This window comes from Phalacrocorax carbo, chromosome 2, assembly GCF_963921805.1.
Source record: "Phalacrocorax carbo chromosome 2, bPhaCar2.1, whole genome shotgun sequence".
Taxonomy (NCBI): Eukaryota; Metazoa; Chordata; class Aves; order Suliformes; family Phalacrocoracidae; genus Phalacrocorax; species Phalacrocorax carbo.
Genome location: NC_087514.1, coordinates 132,354,182 through 132,372,433, shown reverse-complemented (window position 1 = coordinate 132,372,433; position 18,252 = coordinate 132,354,182). Strand labels below are relative to the sequence as shown.

Here is an 18,252-nt window from a genome sequence, read left to right as displayed (position 1 = left end):
ATCATTTAAGTACCAGTGGCATCACAGGCTACGGAATTATCTTATCTGTAAGTGATCTTAATTACTACAAATTTCCCAACTATGTTTGGCAGTACCTCCAGCAAAAACCTTTCATTATTAATTGACCCGTGTGTGCACATGAGCTTGCATATTCCCTGCGGCATTCACCGACTCATTCTGTTGAGTAGATGTCTAATCGTGTTCTGTTTTCTCCGCAAAACTGAAGAGAAACATCCTGACATTTTAAAATGCTTGTAAACTAGGGCTAATAATACAGAAACTAATTATATTGTAGCATAAGGTATGGGCAAGGTTAGAAGTTTATAATGAGTTCTGCTTACACTTGCTTTTAAGTATATCAGAATATTGATAACAAATGTGGAGGGAGGAAACAATTTGATGGAAACTGTTTCCTTTATTCTTTATGCAGCTTCAATTCTTCTCATTTTCAGGATATCTAATTAGAGATAGTAATTGACCAAATGCATAGGACTAGAATGACTAACTACTACTACAAAATGATAAGTTGAGGTCTAAAATATTAAAGCAGTTATTTAAATTATTTATTCTTACATTAATAAAGTGTCCGATTTACATAGGTATTTCCCTGAGATGAATTTTAAATCACTTGTCAAACTTGTAAGGATTTTAAAAAATGTAAAGGGTCACACATTTTATTGTTAACAGAGGGTGTTGAGAGAGACTGTCAACACCCTATGCAGCATTAAGCTGTTGCCTTTGATGTGTAGGCAGCACCTTAGGTCTCACAGAGCTGTACTGTAAGTGAGTGTCCATATGTTCGACCCACTTTGTGTTCAGAGATCTTGGGCCAGCAAAATCCGTATGCCACATCACAGCCATAGGAGGTGAAACATGCCATCTGGATTTCTGTTCCTTTTACCTACCTTGTAGCACAGCCTCTTTACAGTAGCAGAAAGCCTTTTTTTCCCTTTTTTCTTCTGCTATTCAAAATTATTTGATAAGTTCACCATGGCAAATCTGGTTTGACTCAGTCTTTAACAAATTTTATTTTGGATGTTCATTAACAATCTCTTAGAAGGGATGGGAGACAGGAGAGGGTTTTCTGACTTCAAAATATATTCCAATATTCATGCTAATGACAGTAAAACAGTAGGTGCTGAAATACTATTGTTAGCTAAGAACTCCCTTTCTTAATTACAAAGTCTTTTACCTTTTATATCTATTCTCAAATAAGTCTATGAATACAAATTTGGATCCAAGCAGATGCTAGGGTGCTAATAAGCTGAATACTGTCTATTGCAGAGGACACTTCCTGTGATCAAATCTGGGAATAAATCCTCAATTTTTAAGGTGGGAGGTAGTTCACAGGACAGGTGCCCCACAAATAATTACTTTTGATTTCCTACTCTCAACACCTTCACACTGACTGTTCACAGGTAATCTGATATTAAAGTACAATATAGACAAACATTTGTAGCCCTCACCAAAAGCTGCCTAATTCAGACACATGGCTCTGCTCTCCAAACCCGCACTGTTTTTAACAAAGACCTTGTACAGATAAGGTACACCAACCCATGACATTGGAGCTCTGCTCATTATGTGTGAACCAGGCTTGCCAGACCTCCCCCCCCATTTTACTGGCAGTGCTGGGATCTCTGGCACCTGTGAAATGGGTATCTCAAGGATCTTCAGTTTTGTGCAGCTCCTGTGCAGTAGTGTTCCTCAGTATATTCAAATTCGCTTTCTGCAGAGCTTCTTGTCCTGCTTTGAAGGTCCCCCTTCCGCATCTGTTTGCTTTTTGAAGTTTTGGTCACAGGATGAATTTTCTTTTCCCTGGAGAAACAATCCTGACTTTTTTGTGTGGTTTTATTTTCCTCTGCTAGCTTACTTGAAGATGTATTGAGTCAGTGATTACTTGCTCCCATATCTTTTCTGCTGTTACAAGGGACCTGTTCGTGTTCAGATCTCAGTATGACAGAACATACGTGTTGTATTGCAGTGCTGGCCGCTCTGCTAAATTTCTTATACATGTGGCATAGCCACAGGACAAATGCCCAGACCATATGCCCTACCACCTTATTTAGATGCTGCTGGAAACCTGAGGGTCTCCCTGTTGTTTCATCTCTCTGGGGGATGTTTTGGTAAAACACTGCCTTGGTCCTTGTGACATCTTTCTTCGCCTTCTGCTTTGTTGCTGGTGGCTTGCTCGGTGCAAAATAATCTGGAGATTTCATTAAATGGTGTACCTTTTTCGTCGGGCAACTGTCATTTTATTGTATGGAAAAAGCCTACCCTCCTGGGTCTTATTTTGACAGTCTGAGGGCTCATAGCTTATGCTAACATGGAGAGCACAATTTAAATATCAATTTCCTAAAGCTCAGTTAAAAGCATACGATGTCTTTTGCTCATGTATTCAGTCACTATGTGACCAGTATGTTTGTATCAAGAGAAAGCAGGCAATTTACACAGGTAGTGCAATATCAGAAATAGCAGCCTGTGGTCTATTTACTACAGCCCTCAAACACCTTGGTGGAGTTGTTTCAACATGGTGGCATTGTTTGTGGCACATTAAGAGGAACTGGGAAGTGTAGGTTGCCAGTCTAAGAACCATCTTTGGTTACAAGTGTTTCCCCAAGTTGGCCTCCTTTTGTCTTGACCTATGAACAATACACGTATTATATTTCATAATGGAAAAGCCTTCAAAGAACATCAGTGAGTTTGAAGCAAGATTTTATGATATTAGGAGGCAGCTTTCATGTTCTAGATGAAATAAATCTTTCAAGCTGTTCTAGATAAATGGCAAGAGTCTGGGTTTTTTTTAACCTTTTAAAATTATTTTTATTTTTAGGATCAACAGCTCTAGATTCTCTCCAAAACACACAGATAGGGACTGCCTCTGCTCTGAAGTTTCACAGTTGAGTTCCTTGGTGCTGTAACTGGGCCACATTCTTCACATTCTCTGTAGATTCCTTCATTCACTAAGAATGAAACTCTTCATAGGGATAAACTTACCTACTGAGGTAACTCAGAGATTCAAGATCTTCTGAAGGCTTGGCATGTGGTGGTGGGAAATCCAGGGGAGGTAGTTTCTTTGCTAAACGTATACATTATGGAATAAGTAATATAATGTATTATGCTAAACATCAATAATGAAATGTGCATTGCATCTTACGCTGTTTATGTTCTTTAGACCTGACTCAAAATGTTAAATATTTAAGCTGTTTATTGAAAAGTAAATATTTGGACTGGATTTCTTTACAGTCACTTCATTTTACTCAAACTAGAAATTAAAAACATTTGGAACAGAGAAAAAACATGGAGAAAGGGTCACGTTTATGCCAAAACTGTGTTTTCAGGCACGTCTTTTCAAGTAAGCGTTACACAAATACTATAACTTCTCTTTGGTATATATTTTTTGTTTAGTTAACAAACTGAATGCTAGAATTTTGAGACAGGAAAATAATTTAACATTTGAATTAGTGCTTTTCTTTTTGCTAGCATCTTTGCCATCAACTGAATCTGTAAAAACCAAAGAACCTTTCTTCTGCAGTAGGACCTTGTCTGTCGAAACTAAAGCTGAAGAAAGACTTGTTTGCCATAAGGCTTGTATGTTTTTCCCATTGTATCAGTTGATCTAATAAAAGATGTTACCTCTTCCTAATAAACTTTGCAAAACTAAACGCATTATCCACAACAAAGGAAGGCTTGTCACCTGGCAGTAGTCAACTTGGGTATAGCTCATCAACGTAGTTACCAGCCACACTCTGTCCTTTTACCCCTAATAAGCAGAAAAGTATTGTTGACTTTCATGATAATGCTTGAATAAGGAATGAAAGCCTAGTCATACATGATTTTGTTAGCATTTCTTTTACATAGTACATTCCCAGGACCTTATATTTGTCTACAGTACACAACAGCAGAATGGGAAGCAAATGGGATGTTTATTGGCTGGAGCATGGAACTTGTGAATATTAGTAACTTACATGGTTTCTTTAGCTTTAATTTGAGGAATCTGAAAGTTAAACAAGGCTGTGGCAGCAACTGGAGCCCGAGTAAGCTGAGTAGGCTAATTATTCCCTGTGGGACTGAAATGATGGTAGTCCACTTGCCTTCTAGGAAGATGGGACGTGGTACTGTAGCGTAAGTTTGCTCTGTATGTACAGGAAAAAGGAGTAACTAAAATGAGGAAATTCACTCTACTACTAGAATCATTGTGCTAACATGCTTAATGTTACTTTTGTTGAAAACTTGTGCCTCTGAGCTAACATGTAGTAGCAGAAAAAATATATGCTCCCTTGCAGAGAAAAACAAGGCTCATGTAGACTGTACCGTGCAGAAGCACTGGCGTATCATTACACAGGACCCATAAACCAGCCTTTTCTCAATGCAGCGGTGTCAGCTAAGAGCAATTAGAGATCATCACCTCTGTGCTTCCTGAGTGCATGCAGTACAGCTCTTAAGTCAGGTAGGCTGGAGGAAGTTTTTGTAGACAAAGAATACAACTGTACTTTGTACTTTGCCAGGATGCTGTAGAAGTATTCCTATGCCTGCAACATACCTCCTGTAGTAGATGCTCTGTACTGGGCATGCAGTCGCAGGGCAGCAAAGGTGTGGTTTCAAGGTGTACATAAAGGGATCCAATGCAGGTTCCCCTTGTGAGAGGAGGTCCTGAGCTCTCCCCATCCCCAGCCTGAGCATTCCTGAGGCTTCCCTCCCTTACACCTGCCATGGAGTCAGTGACCAGACAGAAATACCCCTCAACTACCCACCAGAAACGTGTTTAGGTAAGGTCTAAATAGTAACAGCCACTCAGGACAACGTGAGTGCAGGGGCAAAAGAAGGGAGGGTTTGAGGTGGACGTGCCTTGTGGGGTGGTTGGTTTTGTCGGCTGTGTCAGTGCCCTTTCTGAGACACCGCACCTGCACGTACACCTGTGTCCATGCCCAAGCACTGCAGTTCCCTGATGGTCTCTTCTCCGAGTCTTGCATCAGGGTGCGAGGGGTGACCGCCGCCGCCCCGCGGAGGCAGCCTGCGCCCCACGCGTGCCCTGGCGCGGGGTTGCCCGTGCCCACATACGCTGGGATAGGCCTTGTCCTCACAGGTGCGTCCCTCGGCCGCCCGCAGGCCGCTCCGCTCGCCCCCCGCCCGCAGCCCGCCTCTGGCCTGCCTCTCCCCGTCCTCCCTCCACGCCCAGCGCTCCGGGCGCCCTGCCCGCCGGCGGCCCAAGGCCATGGAGCGGCTGCGGGCGGAGGCGGCGGCCCTGGAGGAGTACGCGGAGTACCGGCGGTGAGCGCGGGGCCGGGCGGCCGCCGCCGAGGGGAGCAGGGCGGCGCGGTGGGGTGGGAGCCGCTGGAGCGGGGGCCGGACGCCGCTCTGAAGCTGCCTCTCTGGGGTCTGCGGCGGCATCGTTGTGTCACAGTCCTCCCCGCCCGCCGTTTATCGGTGAAATCGGAGGGGCCCTGACTATGTGAAGGTGCCCGAGAGCGGCTCTCCGCGGAGAGGGAGCATCTCCCTGGCCCGGAGCGGCCGCGGTGACGAGCCAGGCCTCGGCGGCACCAGCCCGGCGTGCCTTGGCGGCGTGAGGGCCTGCGGGCGACGCTGGCCCTCTGCGAGTGAAGTAACTGGTCGTCGCTCATGTCGAGGTGTCGTGGTTCGGCCCCAGCCAGCAACCGAACACGCAGCCGGTCGCTCCCTCCCCCCACGCCTGCGGGGTGGGGGAGAGAACGGGAAGAGCAAAAGGAAAAAAAAACCACTTGTGGGTTGAGATAAGAACAGTTTAACAATTACAATAAAATAATTATTATAATAATATTATGATGATAATAATAAAAATAATGATAATAAAATAAAAAGGGGGAAAAAAACCCAGAAACACAAACGATACGACCGCTCACCACCCTCTCCCCCCCAGCCAGCCCCTCCCAGTTAACATACTGGGCATGACATTACATGATATGGAATATCCCTTTGGTCAGTTTGAATCCGCTCTCTCAGCTGTGCCCCCTCCCCTCCCGGCTTCTTGTGCACCTGGCAGAGTATGGGAAGCTAGAAATGTCCTTGACTAGTACAAGCACTACCCAGCAACAGCCCAAACATCCGTGTGTTATCAACGTTGTTTTCGTACTAAGTTCAAAGCACAGCACTGTGCCAGCTGCAGTGAAGAAAATTAACTCTATCCCAGCTAAAACCATGACACCAAGCCTGCGTGGCCGCCTGCCTGGCAGCCCGTCCGCGTGATGTGGTATAAGAGGGTACTCTGCCAACTGCGCTACACTTTTGGGAAACACGGACCTTCGTACATCATGAATTGTGCTTTGCCGTGTGTGAACGCGTGGCCTTTTGGGAGGACGTGCTCCTGTGTGTCCTTGCTAATCTCGTCACTGCTCTTGAAGAGTTGATCTTGAGCAAAAAATAAACACAAGCTCAGTCATTCTAGTGAAATGGGGTCTTAATTTAGCTTTGGCAAACGTTGAGTAAAATATCAAGAGGTAGTAGGCACAGTATTTCTTAAATAGTTATGCACTGATTCAGTGGGTGTCAGCTGGATTGACATGCAAATGACAGTGATGTGTTGACACATTATTCTGGTGCTGTACAGTACTGGCAATGTACAAATCCACAGAATATTTCACAAGGAATCACTCATTCAGTATGTTTTAGCACACTCAACAAATAATAACTGAAATATTTACAGACATTAATAAACTAACCTTTAGCCTAGTTAAGTGCTGCAATTAAGTCTAAATTATATTTTACAGATTTTACTTAGTGTCTTCAGCTGTCTCCATAAATGTAGAATTTGGATGGTGCTCTGGAGTTCCAGCTATTTGGTGACTCTGAATTTGAACATAGAGAAAGCTTACACAGATGGGCCTGTCCAAGGTGTGGGATACAGCTGCTGTCAACTTTATGCACAGAAACTAGGACAGTCTTCTTGCAAAGTAGAAGACAGCTTGGATGTGTGGTTTGTTACTTCGATGGCAGTGCAGTTCCCTACCTGTAGTTGAATAATCTTACTCTGACTGGACTAAGATTAGGTAACCTGTTGAAGTTTCAGTACAGTTAGGTGAAGTACAGATGGGTGAAGTGACTTGCCAGAGGTGATTCAAGAAGTCTGAGGCAGAGCTGCCTGGTTACACACCTTTGATGCCCACTGTTTTTTCCACTGTATGAAAAAAAGGCGCTTGGTAGTTTGCTTTATTAATTTTTTCCTTCTCTCTTATAACCCTGGTTTTCACTCAGTCAGAGCAAATTTTTTAAAACAGCGTTATTCACAAAATTTCTCTAAAAGTCAGCTATAGTTCTGTTAAATGTATATCACTACAACAGTATTATGAAAGATAAGATTTTTTTTTGCATTTACAGCAAAAGTGTTGTTACATATTATTTGAAAAAATATCTTGAGAAACCTACTTTTATTGTCTTCATTTTCTTATGGGTTTTTTAAATGGCATGCTTACAGAATTGTAGGTGATGATGATGGAGGAAAGCTCTTTACCCCCGAGGAATATGAGGAATACAAAAGAAAAGTACTACCAATTCGATTACAGAACAGGTTGTATGTGAGCTGGAGGTCACCAACTGGCATGGACTGTAAGCTTGTGGGACCAGAGACGCTGTGCTTTTGTACTCACCGGTAGGAATCTCTTCATTTTTTTGAACTGTTGTATTTTTTAAATTGGGAAAATGTAAAATGTTTCCAGATACATTACAGTACAGTATAGGCGAGTTAATTCAAGGTCTAAGGGTTGAGGAAATTAGGTTTTAAATCATAAGAACTGTCCTTAAATCTAAATCTCAATAAATTTTTTTTGAGACCAGAATGATTTTGTAGTCTTCAATAAATTAAACTTTAAGGCATGAGTCATTATAGATCAGATTGATTCTGATAGTGCTGTCAAAATGAAGCATAAGGATTTGTGATTGTTATGTAATGAATGGATGTAAAAGCACCTGATATTATGCATTTAATGGAAAATTAACAGTAATTGATATAATTAAAGATACTTCAAAACAGAATTTTTAGATAAATTGGAAGCCTTTCAGGCAGTTTTCTGATAAATACTAACAAAGTTATAGAAGTTATTATTTTTGCATGTTTTAGGTACAAACAACACAAAACGGACTATGAAGTGATTCCCAAAGACCGTCCTATTTGTGTGCCTTGTAGAGTGAGTCGTTGTCTGTGCCAGTCCTATCACTATGTCCCTCTAAATGGCACACAGCCCATCCGTTGTAGATGCAAACACTTCGCTGATCAGCACAGTGCAGCACCTGGATTTTCGTGTAACTCTTGTAAGTTATTGATGGACTTGCAGCATTCTTTGCTAGGAAACTAAACAGGAACAGTGTGTTAGGGATCTGTATTCTGCCCAGAGTATTAGGTATCACAGAATCCCAGGTTGGAAGGGACCTCAGGGATCATCTAGCCCAACCTTTCTAAGAAGAGCGCAGTCTAGAGAAGATGGCCCAGCACCCTGTCCAGCCAGCTCTTGAAGGTGTCCACCGTGGCCGAGTCAACCACTCCCCTGGGGAGACTATTCCAATGGTTGACTGTCCTCACTGTGAAAAATTTTCCTCTTGTGTCCAATTGGAATCTCCCCAAAAGCAACTTGTGTCCGTTCCGCCTCCACGTGACTCCTTATGAAAACGGAGTCTCCATCTTCTTTCTAGCTACCCCTTTAGTACTGGCACACGGTGATGAGATCCCCTCTGAGCCTCCTTTTCTCAAGGCTGAAGCCTCCTCAAGGCTCAAGGTATGTACTGCGCTTGCCACTGATGCGTATTTTGGTCCTTGTAGAAGGATGGGAAATGGGAAGGAAGGCATCCCCTTTTACACAGGAGGGTTTAGAACAACATCCTTAGCTTCCCCAAGTTCTGTGAAAGAGCGTAAGTTTCTGAATGATTCGGTTAGGTACATATGGAGACAGCCACCTGAAGTTAGGCACTATGAAAGCACCCCATTTGCAGTTTGTCATTTCCACTGCTGCATGCCGCATGACTTTTCTGCTTGAACTTGGTAGTTTGAGAGAGAGAAGTGTTGATCTCTGTTCCTCTATTGCCTGGTTGCATATAACGTTAGTGTATTTTTATATCTTTTCTCAACTCAATAGGAAGTAGCGCTCTGTTCCCAAATAGTGCTATTGTTAGCACGCTAACAAAGCAGTTCCCGAGCATACAGATTGTGGGTCCAGAAGTGCAGATGGGAATGGAGTTTCAAGCAAAGGGCTTGAGAAGGCGTTAAGAGGAAGTTTTTGCTTGAAATGAAACAGCAGTAATTATTAACCATAGAAACTAAATAATGCATAAAGATGTTTTAGTTTGAAACCTCAAATTATGTAAGCTGAAGATTTATTTGTTCTGTACTGTTAGTAAATTTCTTTCTTGAAGTCTGTCTAATTTGTACAGGGAAAATCATAAACAGCTTTTGCTGGATGAGCATCAGATCCCACAGAATAAAACATAAAATGTTTATATGACAGCCTTTCAAGAATTTGCTCTAAGTAATGCGGAAGTCTTAAATGTGCAGTTGGATGATTCAGACTGAATCCTTAGAACACGGTGTTTTTAATAATAATTTGCATTTTACACTTTTCTAGTATTTCTCAAAAATACCTTGACACTTCTGAGGGGTTCAGAGATTACACAGAGAAGTGCCAAGACTTGCTTCTATTCTGGACTTGTGTTGTTTTAATATACTGGTATTAGTCTATCCCAGTGCTGTATAAATATAATGTGATGGATAAATTAGAGGTGTACCCTCTTTATAATTGAAAAAATATTGCTGTTGCACTTTATGTATCGTATATACTTTATTCTGTATCCAAACACAGAGTAAGAGCACTATTGCTGAGGAGTGCCCAAAATGATACGAAAAAGCCTTCAACATTTTCAAGAATGTGATCCTTGAACATATTACACAAGACTTTAAAAAAAAATCTTTCTTGGTGCTCTGCAAAATGTACTGTAACTGGGAGTTGGAAGCAGGGTAATTTGTATAATGAAACATCTGCAAAATCAGTTCCTCAATTTCTTGTTCACATCGTTGCTCCAGCAGGGCTTTGAAGCCAGTCTTAACTGTAGCTAGGGCAGATATGTCACTTCACTTCACTCTGTGTTTCTGAATGTCACATGTCATTTGTATAACTATTTCAGTTACATCCTGTGGCCACGTAAGCTTAAAAACCCCCTGAAAGTCAGTCTAATGGTACTCTTATATAGAAGCTATTTTGCTGTTCCCACAGCCTCTGTTTGCTACCCAGATAATTTTGCTAATTTTAAAAGACATTTTAATTACTATTTGAAGTTTTCTGGCCATGCAAGATTGATGCATGGTGTATACCTTTGGAGATAATACTGCCAAAACACTGACGAGGTTGTCTTCTTTACCCAGTGACAGAATTTTTTCTCTTTTTATTTTTTTGTCAGGAGAGGGATAGAGAAGGGTGTTACTAATGGCAATGGACACAAGTTGCAACATAGGAAATCCAGTTAGATATTAGGAAAGAAATGCCTGCTCCAAGGGAAGACCAGCATTGGTCTTCCAGGCTGCTCAGAGAGGTGGAATCTCCATCCTCAGAGGTACTGAATGAGACCCTAAGGCTGGATGACCCAGATGATCTAACCCCCACATTCATCCTTTGTCCTGTTTTATACAGCATTTTCATATCATGATGAAGAGAGGCTGTAAAAGGTTTCAGCAAAGATAGCTGATTGCTTTGCCCCAAATCACTTACATGCTTCCAAATAGAAAGCATAGCTGGATGCTTTTGCAGTGAAGCAACTCTAGTTTTTGACAAGATCAGTTTAGGGCAACACTGTTTTGTCTGCAATGAAGTATAAATTCCATTATCATCTCACTTATTACACTTATTTATTTGTTAATTAGGTTCCAAGTGTTCAGGCTTTCATAGTTGCTTTACCTGTGCATGTGGCCAGCCAACATACGCACATGGAACAGTCGTGGAAACTAAACAGGAGCGCTTAGCCCAAGGAAAGCCGGTGGGGCAGGATGTTCCTTTTGCTGCTATGGGAGGGCTGACTGGTTTTAGTTCACTAGCAGAAGGCTACATGAGACTCGATGACAGTGGAATAGGTAAGTGCAGCTGACCTGAGGTGAAATTTTAATTCTCCAACTGACTAGTTTTGAAAAGTAGTAATTCAACATAGACTTTCAAAGTTCAAAGGCAAAGCAGACCAACAGCAGTAGGACTTAAGACAGATTTTTTTTTTCCCAGCAGTCCTTAGGTGTGAAGCGACCTCTATGACCATCTTGTCCAACTTCCTGTAGTGAATTGATAAAAAAAATCGTTATCAGTAATTCTGGTGTTCAGCCCAGTAGCTTCCAGCTGAAGTGGAGCATATCTTTTAGAAAGAACTCTGTAACTTCTGTATTTCTCTTAATACTTCCATGTTATATTTACATTAATCCTTTAGCCTAATACTGCCCAGGTATTTCTTGGTTTTACAGTTATAGCATTTTTTTCCCCCCAAACTCAACGGTTAATAGCTGGTCAGCATAAAAAAAAAAGAGGTAATTTGTAGAACTTTATTTTTGACAGGCACGTTAGTTGGTCTTGATAACTCTGCTGCTCTGTGATTTTGTGTCATTTAGTAATGGACACATTCTGTCCTGAAATATTGTTTTCTTTATTATTGCCATGCACTCGCTATTTCTCTTTAAAATTCTGATTTGGTTTCCTGGATTTGTCTGAAGCTTAGAAACAATAGCATAGCCATCCTAATTGAAGAAACAAAGCTTTTTCATTTATTCTGAAGCTTTTTTTGCTTTTGTAAACTTGAGTTTTTGGGGTCTGCACTGATTGTTGTAGATATTAATCTGTAGCCGTGGTTTGCCCCCATCACGTATGTGTTTAATATATCTTGTGAAGTTATATTTATATTTATATGAAGTTAATTTATATTTTCATTCAACTTATTTTCTAACAGGGGCTCCTTCTGCTGAACTTTTAGAATCCCCTGTTACCAGCATGGATCATCCATTTCTAAAAGAATTTCAGGAACCTTCTAGTTCTGCTCAAACCATCTCGCAGATAGCAGGTGCTATATTAGTAGGATAATGCTGTTTCACAAAAAGTATTTAATATAAAATTAATTGGTTTTATTTATGAGTTGAAGGATGCTTACAGGATCAAAGTTAAAATGAGTATTGAAGCCTTGTTATGTGAAAAGTTAGTACAACATTCATGTTCTTGAAGTACTTAAAATAACTGTTTAGTTACTGCTGTTACTTTTGGTCATGATGTGCTTTTTAACTTTAATGATCTCTTTCTAGCACTTATTATCTTCCCCATTAATAGTGTCACTTATTCATTGGAACAGTTTTTAAATTTTTAATTCCTACTAGAAGCTCGTAATATTGAATGGATTGTACATATCCAGCGCAATCCTGTGAAACTGCCTTCTGCCAGAAAGTCTGCACAGAATTCTGCATGCATTAGTTATGCTTATTTTATGTCCCTTATTTAGTATAAAAATCTAGCAATTAATGTAACTGTTGAACTCCTCCAAGACTATTTATAATAGCTGCTAGCCTAGACTAATGAGGTTACTTTTTGGTCCCAATTGCTGGGGTTTGTTACTTGCCTTTAAAGGCGAGTTCTCATTTTAAATGTGTTTCACCAAATGTACACATAGCTACTAGAATAGCAAGTATCATTAATGAAAAAAGTTGTTGTTGTTTATTTCTTCAGATGGTTCTAGTGGCACAAGGCAAGTTTCTCATGGAAAGCATCCAGAAGATGATGACATGGCTTACTTTGAAAAATGTTATCAAGAACAGGCAAGTTACTACATTTATTGCTTATTCAAATATATTTTCACAAGAGGATGTCTAAAAAAGATAAATGTATTATTTAAGTGGCATATAAATGCATTATATCATTTGTTCTTTTCCTGAGAAAACACTAGCTTCTTAAAATAAAGTTCTAAATACAATTATGAGCTATTGCAGGACTTCAGAGGTCAGTCATGTCTGGGATGCTATTTACCTTAACTGGGCAGATTTTTATTGAGGTAACTCCATTATGGAAAAACAAAATATTTTACTATGTGACAAAAAGAAACAACAAATCAGATGCACAGGAAGTCACCTGTGAGATTCAGGAATGTGCGCTTGCTACCGCATTTATAAAACTTTATGATCTTTTCCTTATGAATGTCTGTGTAATTGGGCTAAATCAGGTGCATCTTTCTTAGATGATGTGAATCACCCCCTTAGAGGTGCCTTCTCTACCCCATTGACTCTATAGTACATTTGAATGCCCTGCAGTGTAGGTTACTTAGATGCTTAAATACTTATTTTTTTCCCCATGTTAGCTCCTTAGCTCCACTGTCTCCACTGGAAGTAAGTCTTGACTGTTTATGAATTCTTTTGTAAGGCAATGTTGCATAATTAACTTTTACAATCTTAACTGCTGTTATGCTTGCTGCTTGCAACAAGGTGTGTTTTAATGAGAAAGCTGTTCTAGCTTTGTAAAATTTTAAATAATTTTCTTTATTTTGGAAATCATCACAGAATATGGTAAGATGTTACAAATATAGTATCAGGTTATAGGGGAAAACATGTTAGTATCAGATCCAAATTGCTACGTTTCCTTTTCCCCCTAAGATTTTGTTTTGTTTGCAAAAGGTAGTAGGAATTTCAGATACAAATATGGAAAAATGTTTTAAAATTAGTTTCTGTATAGACCAACACCAGGATTGTTTAGCAGTGAGTTCATTTGTAGACATACAAATCAGGACTGGGGCCTTGCTTCCTTTTAACACTTGTTTTGTGGGGAAAAAAGCATGTTAAAAATATTATTTTATTTTTCCTTGCATTTTTGATAGCCACATAATATCTTCGTTAGATGAGATGCAAAAGTCCATACATCCCTTTTATATAATTGCTCTAAATAGAGTTGCGTCCAGTAAAGTAACAATACTTGAGAACAACTGTTGCTTCTAAAAACAACAGACAGATTTGTTTGGATTAGTAGTCTTATTACAAAATGGCAGAGGTAAATGTATGTGTGTTGGTAAATCATACCATGCTATAAGAGCCTATTGTGTAGAAAAATCTTACGAGAGGAAGATGTGATCTTGTGGGTCAGTGAGGAGACACCGAGGGGGAGGTTTAGCATCTACCTCATCAACAAAATTCCTGTGTGATTTTGCGCATGCTGGTTAGTAGGACTGTGTCTGTTCCATGTCTGTAATAAAACTTCTTATCTTTCACTGACATAAAGATAAAACAGTGAATATTTGTGAGGCAGTCTGACCTTGAGGGATACATAAATACCTAGACTGCCGTTATCAGTGATAAAGGCAGCCCTGGTTTGAATAGGAGAGCAGCTGCAGAGCTATGGAAGTGCTCCGTTGTCCTCTGATGCAAAAGTAAGCAATGCTAGGTCAGGGTAATAATGATCTGCAGCTCTCTCCATTGCATGTATCACCCTGGTAAATTTATGACTGGATGTAGAGGCTTAAAATTGGACATGCAAATTAATGCTTGAAACACTGTTGGTATTTCTTTTTGTTACAGCTGAAAAAGGCTGCTAAACAGAAAGAGAAAAGTCCAGTGCCATCAAAGAAGCCATGAGATTAATGATGGAATATTCATTATATGGCAGAGTCTTAATTGTTGTACTGGAGAGTATTTTTTGCTGTGCCTACCTGCATGATTTTATGTCTTCATTTCTTTGTTCTGCTGTTTTGGCCTATTGCTGAAATTAATTGTTAATTATCTTGTTGTAATAAAATTGGTACTTCAATAAATGCGTTTCTAATCTCCAGAATTGTTAAATAGATATTCCTTTGAGAATGGAAAATCATATTTAGAGATTTACAGAACTGCTTTTTAAGATCTGAGAGAATAAGCATGCATTTAAGTATTACATTGTAGTAGGGCAAAGAAAATATATGCCCTTTTCTTAGACTTTTATGACCCACTTTATTTATAGAGTCCTTAGAATTCATCATGTTCGTGGATTTTGACTTGGTGGGATTTGTTCTGTTAATATTGACATTTTAATGTTTCATTTAAATCTGTTTTTTTCCTTTCTGCTGATTTCAGCACCTTTACTAATAATTCAGCCATATGCTTCTCTAGGCTCTGTTCTTGCCAACATATACGTATTTTTTAATGTAAAGTTCTGGACACATGTACATCCATTTCTCCACATACTTACTAGCTACTTGAAGGGATCCTGCTTCTATGCTTTATCCCAGATTTCTGTAGCGGTACCATTCTCCCAATTCTGTTTGTCTGATACTGTCCTAAACAGAGATTCTATTACACTAAACTTTGGGAAAAAATTAAGTGGAAGCGGATATCCTATTTATTGCACGTAAGCAAATAATTAGATAGTGTTTGATAAAAGCTTACTTATTCAACAGATACTCTTTCATCATGTCCAGTCCAACACAGACTGAGTCCCTCAAGAAGGGAGATGTGCTTTTTTAGTCTTTGTCCATATTTACAGCTGTGGCAGCATATGTTGTGTTAAAGGCAGGGGACAGGAATATTTAAAATTTGGTAACTTTTTGTGGTGGTTTAAATCTGCGAAGCAGCACTGCAAGAACTTGGTACAGAATAACTGGCAGAGGCTGCAGTTTAGGAGGCAAAAGCAAAGCCAGAGCTAACTTTTTAGTCTCCTTTGAAAACAGAGGGGTCTAAGTTGGTTTGTCCTTAAAGATACTTGAAGATGTCTCTTGGACTGAAGACTTCTCCGGTGGTATGTGTGTACTGAGGCTTTATAGCAAGAGTTGGGAGAAGCTTACAAAGCTTTGATCTTCATCTGAGAGAACGCCCCTCTATGCCCGATGCCTCTCTGGGCCTGATCAGCAGAGGAAAAGTGGTGACGTTGAATGCACTCGCTGCAGGACAACTTGCTTTTTCGTTCAGGTATCAGCTGTGGGAGGGAAGGAGAGTTCTTGCGAGTGCATGCTGGTTGTACAACGACTGACGGAGGCAGCTGGTATCCGAGTGAGAAGGGAATTACATTGCCCAAGTTCAAAGATTGAAAAAGGCCCTTTACCTTAACTGCGAGCTGTACTGCCATTACTACAGATGCCAATCAGAGGGGTTAATCTGTTACTGTAATTTAAGTGCAGAATATATCAAAGTGTCTAATGAATGTTCTAAAAGTACCTTCAGCTTTAAATTCTACACTGGAACATACTGCTTTAACTTAATAAATAAAAATACTAATTTGAGCTCCCTCTTCTGGTCCTACTAAGCAATCATTTCTACAGATACTCTAGTCTCGTAAGTAAATGGGGATTTCACAATAGAATTACAAGAAATGAACAAATATAAATAACATTGGTAAAAAAAGGTAAATAAAAATATAGAAAAAATATTTCAGTCTTCAGAGAGATTATTACAGGCTTAATTGTGGGAGTTTATTCTACTTTTTTATTTATCCCTGTGCCTATACTCGTTAGGGAATGCTGTTCCAGAAATGTATGTGTGTATTTCAGAGATGAGACTTCTCACAGCAAAATATTGTTATAGACAGAGGTTTTAATAGTTACAAAAAACCTTGTATTTTGTTTTGCTTTTTATACTGATAACTTTTTATTTTTAGGAAATAATGTATTGTGCTTTTATTGACATTTTTAGTGAAAAATACTTGTCAGTTTTAAATGTTTGCTTTGCCAAATTTAGTCATACTAAACTGCTTTGTGCATTATGAACTGGTTTTAACAAAGTAAATTTTTAAAAATTTTATTCTGTACCTAAGCTTATTTAAAATGTCCACTTAAATGATACAAAAAAGTTATTACATTTATTTTGTGCTATTTCTTTTGAGTTGGAAAATGACTTTTAGGTGGGACCATAAAAATATCAACTGCATTAAATATTGCTTAGGAGTTCTGACCACTTTTCACCCATGTTGATGATGTCCAAGTAAAAGAAACTCACTTTCCTTACGAGTAGGTGTACTTTTGACTTCTTGGTACTCATGTAGTACTTTTTTTGCTGAATTTTCATTCATATCTATACATGAAAAAACAGCTACAATATATCTCACAATGTTGCTGGCTGCGAAAACTGGACGCTGTTGTCATGTCTTAAGTGAAATTTCCATTTAAACGGAATTAGTATTATTTTTATCTTTAAAAAATCATAACTTTGTAGGATCAAAATTGCAACCTCCAATTCTATTGAAAAATCTGTCTCTTAAGAAAATTTTTGTACAGGTAAAAGCACAGACCAAATGCCACTATGTTGCCATTAACAGTGGCCATTAAATAAAGAGCTCAGTTAGACATGTGCTTGTGCTGATGGTTTGTTTTCCTGAGAGCAGTCGTGAACTTTGAACATAATATCATGGGACGGATAACTTATGAGTTCATCTGCGTGATTTATTTGTGGGTGTATATCTGTCATTAGGTAGACTCATTAACCGTTTCTGACTCTAATCCAAGGAATCTGTCACGGGAGGAATGGTTTATTGTACACAGGGTGCTCTGAGCTGGTAAAGCCTAATTGCGTAGGTCTTAGGCAATGCTTAAACTATTTTTTAAATAGCTGGCTTTCAAAACAATATTTTGCCACTATTATAACATGCCTAGAGCGCAGAACATAATATTTTTCACTAGTTTTAATTATTCTGTGGAAAGGCTTTGATGTACCTTGGTTATTTATGATAGCAGAGACTGGTCAGTGATCCCAAGCAGAGGGCAAGTGGCTCCTTCCTGTTCTATGCTTCTCTGATACGAAAGAGAAAATGTGTCTGTCTTAGGTTTGGGAGGAAGGGGAATGCAACGTGTGAATTCACAGCCAGTAACAGCATCCATGCAGAATTACTTTGTCAAGTTGTCAGTGCTGTTACAGCACGTTGTGCATATTAAACGGTTTGCAGGTCTTGTGTCTGCATCTCCCTGGACTCCCTAGCGGCATTTTTGCTGTAGCCATGTAGCCTGAGGAAAGAGAAAACTTTGCAGATAGTGATAGCATTTTTTCTTAGCACAAATATATTTGAAAACAACAAAGGTTTTCCAGTCTAAAAGACATTGCGCAGGTGTAGCTGGTTTTTTTTTTTTTTTTTGTAACAAAAGATACTATTATCTAGAAGGCTACTCTTGCTTTGGAGCCCTTACCATTTGTCTTCTGTGCTTTACACTGGTTTTAGCTCGAATTGTACATTCACTGTATGTGTGCCGGTGGGCCCTGGCTGGGCGCTGAGCCCACGTGCTCCTTCAGTTACCTCCCAGGGGAAGGCCCAGACTCAACCATAACACACCACCTGTGTAACACTG

General features: G+C 39.7%; 1 protein-coding gene across 1 annotated transcript; it reads left to right on the top strand.

Annotated features, from left to right (window-relative positions):
- The first annotated feature begins 5,097 nt into the window (after positions 1-5,097).
- FAM221A (family with sequence similarity 221 member A) lies at positions 5,098-16,532 on the top strand. The gene is made up of 7 exons (XM_064441754.1): positions 5,098-5,268; positions 7,445-7,618; positions 8,087-8,277; positions 10,871-11,077; positions 11,932-12,042; positions 12,696-12,784; positions 14,528-16,532. The coding sequence occupies exons 1-7, from the start codon at positions 5,213-5,215 to the stop codon at positions 14,582-14,584; spliced, it is 885 nt and encodes a 294-aa protein (XP_064297824.1). The 5' UTR covers positions 5,098-5,212; the 3' UTR covers positions 14,585-16,532.
- Positions 16,533-18,252: the final 1,720 nt, after the last annotated feature.